A 4,546-nucleotide genomic window follows, 5' to 3' on the forward strand; every position below is an offset into this window, starting at 1 on the left:
GAGATTTAACTGAAAGTTTATTCTTTCGAGAAAAAAGTTTATGCGACGAGGGCTGAAGCTGTGGACGATTCGCTGAAAGAAAGGAAAAAAGTTGTTAATATTCGAATCGCAGAACGAAACAGAGAATCCGATCCGCTTCGTTCCCATCCCCCGCTTACTATTTCCAGTTGGGTGGAAGCACTCTCCTGGTCTTGTAGTAACGAGCCAGCCGGTGGATTCTGCTTTCAATCAGAATCAAGCGGAACTTGGCATCCTTATCCTAGAACGAGGAGGAAAAAAATGGGGTCAAAAAATTAGCTTTACGGTAAAACAGAACTGCCCCCCCCAACAAGTCCCCTCAACCCACAGAGCAGGATCCCCCCCACACACCGAGAAGTCTCACATGAGGCGTGCCACAAACACGCCAAGATGTTATGGTAAACAGCGAGGAACAAGTGAGGGTCCGGTACCCCGCAATGTGCATGACGCAGAACAACCCGGTCCAACGACCCCAAAGCGACAAAAAAAACTGAATCGCGACCCCAACTCCAGAATGTTTGGGGCATTTAACTGGATTTCAAGAATAAGGTCACATCCAACGGGAGGTTTCCACGACAGGTTAACATGTAGAGAACACGCTACACACGTGACATCACAGAACATTCTAAGCTTCTCTTACACGAACCCACCGCTGACCTGGGTGACCATGGAACATGCACAGGTCAGACAAACGGAAGACACGCTTCCAGCAAACAAGAATTCCCAGGCAGCCGCACTACAACTCCCATGATGCTCGGACATCAGAAGTCTCGTTACCTTCCTGTTCCTTTCAAGATGCTTGCGGACAGCCACGGCTTTCTTGATCAGGTGGTAGAGATCCTCGGGGAGGTCCGGGGCGAGCCCCTTGGACTTCAGGATACGCAGGATCTTGTTGCCGGTCACGAAGCGAACCTGGGCAACACCGTGGGAGTCCCTGAGGATGACACCTGGGGGGGCCATAAGGAGTGGATTAGAACACATTGAGAGTCACAGACATAGCATTACCGGGGGCGACCGCCAGAACATCGCTCAGACATCCAAGGAAGGGTCAAACCAACACAAGGTAAACCTTTCTGGAGGAAACTGCGAATGGAGGAAATCCATCATCATAGCGAGTGCCCCGAGGAGCCGGACCCCGGACCCCCCGCATTTAACAGCCCGGGGTATTCTGCACACTCACCGATCTGGGACGGGGTCAGACCTTTCTTGGCCAGTTTGAAAATCTGCTCCTTCACATCATCAGATGTCAGTTTCAGCCACTGGAAGAAAAATACCGTTAACCTGCAGAACGCCGCGGCACAAAAGTCTCCGCTTCACAAATCCAATTCAAAAATAATGAATTAAATATAAGAGGTTTAGGTTAAAAGTGAACTTAAGCCCAACCAGCATAAATCCCTATCACACCTGTGGTAAAGCACGGCACAAGCATCAGAGATGCATGCATTAAAATGAAGGTAAACGTGTCCCCCGATAAGGGAGTCTCAGCCCCCCATTAATGTCACCCGGAGGATATAATGCAGAGGAGGGGACAGACGGACGGACGGGGTACTTACGGTTGGGACGCTGCGTCTGTACGGGAGAGCAGACTGGGACAGGCCCTTTCTATGAGCAAAGAAACAGACATTAATAGAAGAATTCATACAGATTGCAGGGCCGGCAGCTGCAACGCAGGGGTATTAACATGAGACAGATTAATGGCACTGCAGGCATGGGGGTTATTACACCCAGTGTACGGTATTAGTATTTACTAACTGCTTTATATGCTGTAAGCATGGGGCAAAGTCACTGCATGTACTCGGCATGGGGTATTAACACAGGGCAGATTAATGGCACCGGATGCTGCAGGTATGGGGGTATTAACCGGGTAGTACATGCAGCAGACACAGGGTATTAGCCGGGTAGTAACGGTAGTACATGCAGCAGACACGGGGTATTAGCCGGGTAGTAACGGTAGTACATGCAGCAGACACGGGGTATTAGCCGGGTAGTAACGGTAGTACATGCAGCAGACACGGGGTATTAGCCGGGTAGTAACGGTAGTACATGCAGCAGACACGGGGTATTAGCCGGGTAGTACATGCAGCAGACACGGGGTATTAGCTGGGTAGTAACGGCAGCACATGCAGCAGACACGGGGTATTAGCCGGGTAGTAAGGGCAGTACATGCAGCAGACACGGGGTATTAGCCGGGTAGTAAGGGCAGTACATGCAGCAGACACGGGGTATTAGCCGGGTAGTAACGGCAGTACATGCAGCAGACACGGGGTATTAGCCGGGTAGTAACGGCAGTACATGCAGCAGACACGGGGTATTAACGTGGGACAGAGCGTAAAGTGACTGAACTGCACCAGGCGTATTTACACGAGAGGCAGGCGCAGCGCTACATGCAGGAGGTAAAGCCGCAGGACACCGGGTGATAGCAGGCAGTGGATGCCGGGGTGACAGTGAAGGCACCGGGGCAGTCAGTGACTACATGGGCCTCACGCACATGCATCAGCCCCGGCCACGCGTCACCCCATTTACCCCTCAGCTGTTATTAGCGATGAGAACCTGCCCACCCCGGCTAGTATTTGTCCCACGCCTGCCCCCTTGGCTATAATCAGAGTCCCCGGCTGGGTGCGGACCCTACAGGCCGCCGGCCCAGGTAGCGCATGGCAGCCAGGATCTGAGGCCTTTGCGGAGCGCTCGGCCCCAGGCCCTCTCTGAGGTAACCGGGGCACTGAGCGCTTTCTCAGCCACCAGCGAAGACTCGGGGGACTCTCTGAGGTTCCTTTCCCCGCCAGACTCCCCGCTTACCCGGGAGCGTGCATGCGACCCATGATGGCGGCAGCGAGGAAAAGAGAGAAAGGAAGTGAGCGGCGCGCTGATCACAGCCTGGGGCGGAAGTGCGTCACTAGGAGGGCGGGTAAGGGCTCGAGCCGCGCCTCCTGCCCATTCTAGGCAAGCATGTGACACTCTGCGTGTCAAGCCTCAGTCTGAGTGCGAATCCATGCGCAGGAAAGCGGTGTAATAGAGATACCAAGCTAATAGAGATTGTGGCTAAAAATCAGCCACAAAATATGCCCGGGGTAGGCATTTGGTGGTGGATAAGTGCAACAACCTCCCAGCCGAAGTGGTAGATGATAATACAGTGAGGGGATTTAAACATACATGTGATACAACCCGTTCCATTTCTTTCCCTTTTCCTGGAAATTCAGTCCACTTCTAGATTGTAAGCTTATGAGCCGAGCCTTCTGTACCTAATGTATCTGTTTGTCTTAGTCTGTCGGTTCTGGTTCATTTGTTGCAGGAATTGCTGGCCAGCCCCGACAAATGGGTCAGTAAAGCCCGGATAACGTCTCGCTCCATGCCAAAGGGACCGCCGTGTCCTCGCTTTCTCCGGGGATCAGTAAAAGAAACCTCCGGTATATTATTCTCCGGCCCCCAAATTCACTTTAATTTATACATTAGGCGTGTGGCCCTTTTTACAAACACATGGGGAGAATCTGCCCCTTCAGGGCTGCATCTTCTGTGTCAGGCTGGAAGAATGGGGGTCGGGGTAACAGAGTACTTTCCACGCGCTCCTCTTTAATGGGACTCTCTCTTTAATCGCATTATTCTCCGTTGTATCCGGGTTATAGACCCAGACGGAATACGCCGGATATTATAATCGCCCCCCCCCGCTCCAACAGACCGCGCGGCTTTACTCTCCCCTTAGCACGATCCCCGGGGCAGGACAAGAACCGACCCGATTCCCAGCCCCGGCAACGTAAAGAACACGCAGGAGACGCCGACGTGAATGCAGAACGCTTTATTTCAACACAAACAAGCAACAGGGAACGTTTCGGCCGATAGAAAGGCACCCGGAGGCGCGATCTCCCGTCCCTGGCGCGCCGCAGTCTCGTTTATTAGTAAATAGGTTCGTGTCGAGTGAGGTAAACTGATACCGAATCGGACGCGCGATACATACAGTAACAGTGACACTCGCCAGCCGACGCTGGGGGGTCCGAGTGCAACCGGCATCTATTAGATAAGATGTGCAGCTGACGATCAAAGGGTTAATTTATGACGAAACGAAGGAAGAGGTTTATTAGACAGAGCAAGCAGTCCGGAATGGCGCATGTCTGACTCCCGGCCGCCTGGGAACGGCACTGCGCAGACACGTAACCCCAGCGTTGCCGAGCAAAGCCGATTTGCTGCTCTCTCTAGGGTAGACAAAGCTTTGGAACAGTCTAAGACTTTGGTTTAAAGCTCAGGGGCCCCGTGCGTCGGTGCACTAGAGCGCAGTGGTAGTGGAGGCGGTTCTGGAAGTCCCAGCATTGCATCTACACAGTGGGCCCTTTAGATTACTAGCCTTTAGGACCATTCTATGATCTGTTACATGCAGAAAAGTCAGAATAAAACCCCTTTATTTAATAATCAGTAGATTAACAACAAACGTCTCTAAAAACAGCCGTCACAACGCGCTCGTCCCACCCATACAGACCCCAAAATACATATATCTGTCTTTCAGTTTATCGGAGTTTAAGTTATAGCAGCTACTAGTGAT

General features: G+C 52.2%; 1 protein-coding gene, 1 long non-coding RNA gene and 1 other non-coding gene across 3 annotated transcripts; 1 reads left to right on the forward strand and 2 right to left on the reverse strand.

Annotated features, from left to right (window-relative positions):
• Positions 1-2,918, reverse strand: RPS13 (ribosomal protein S13). Its single transcript, XM_053449757.1, has 6 exons — positions 2,815-2,918; positions 1,572-1,620; positions 1,199-1,277; positions 796-965; positions 159-259; positions 1-72 (listed from the first exon to the last, which is right to left on the reverse strand). The coding sequence occupies exons 1-6, from the start codon at positions 2,835-2,837 to the stop codon at positions 39-41; spliced, it is 456 nt and encodes a 151-aa protein (XP_053305732.1). The 5' UTR covers positions 2,838-2,918; the 3' UTR covers positions 1-38.
• LOC128468064 (small nucleolar RNA SNORD14) lies at positions 1,044-1,133 on the reverse strand. The gene has a single exon (XR_008345783.1). It is a non-coding gene; the product is annotated as a small nucleolar RNA SNORD14 (small nucleolar RNA).
• On the forward strand, positions 1,795-2,803 carry LOC128467982 (uncharacterized). Its single transcript, XR_008345777.1, has 3 exons — positions 1,795-1,871; positions 1,905-1,968; positions 2,346-2,803. It is a non-coding gene; the product is annotated as an uncharacterized LOC128467982 (long non-coding RNA).
• Positions 2,919-4,546: the final 1,628 nt, after the last annotated feature.

Source organism: Spea bombifrons, chromosome 10 (genome assembly GCF_027358695.1).
Source record: "Spea bombifrons isolate aSpeBom1 chromosome 10, aSpeBom1.2.pri, whole genome shotgun sequence".
Classification (NCBI taxonomy): Eukaryota; Metazoa; Chordata; class Amphibia; order Anura; family Pelobatidae; genus Spea; species Spea bombifrons.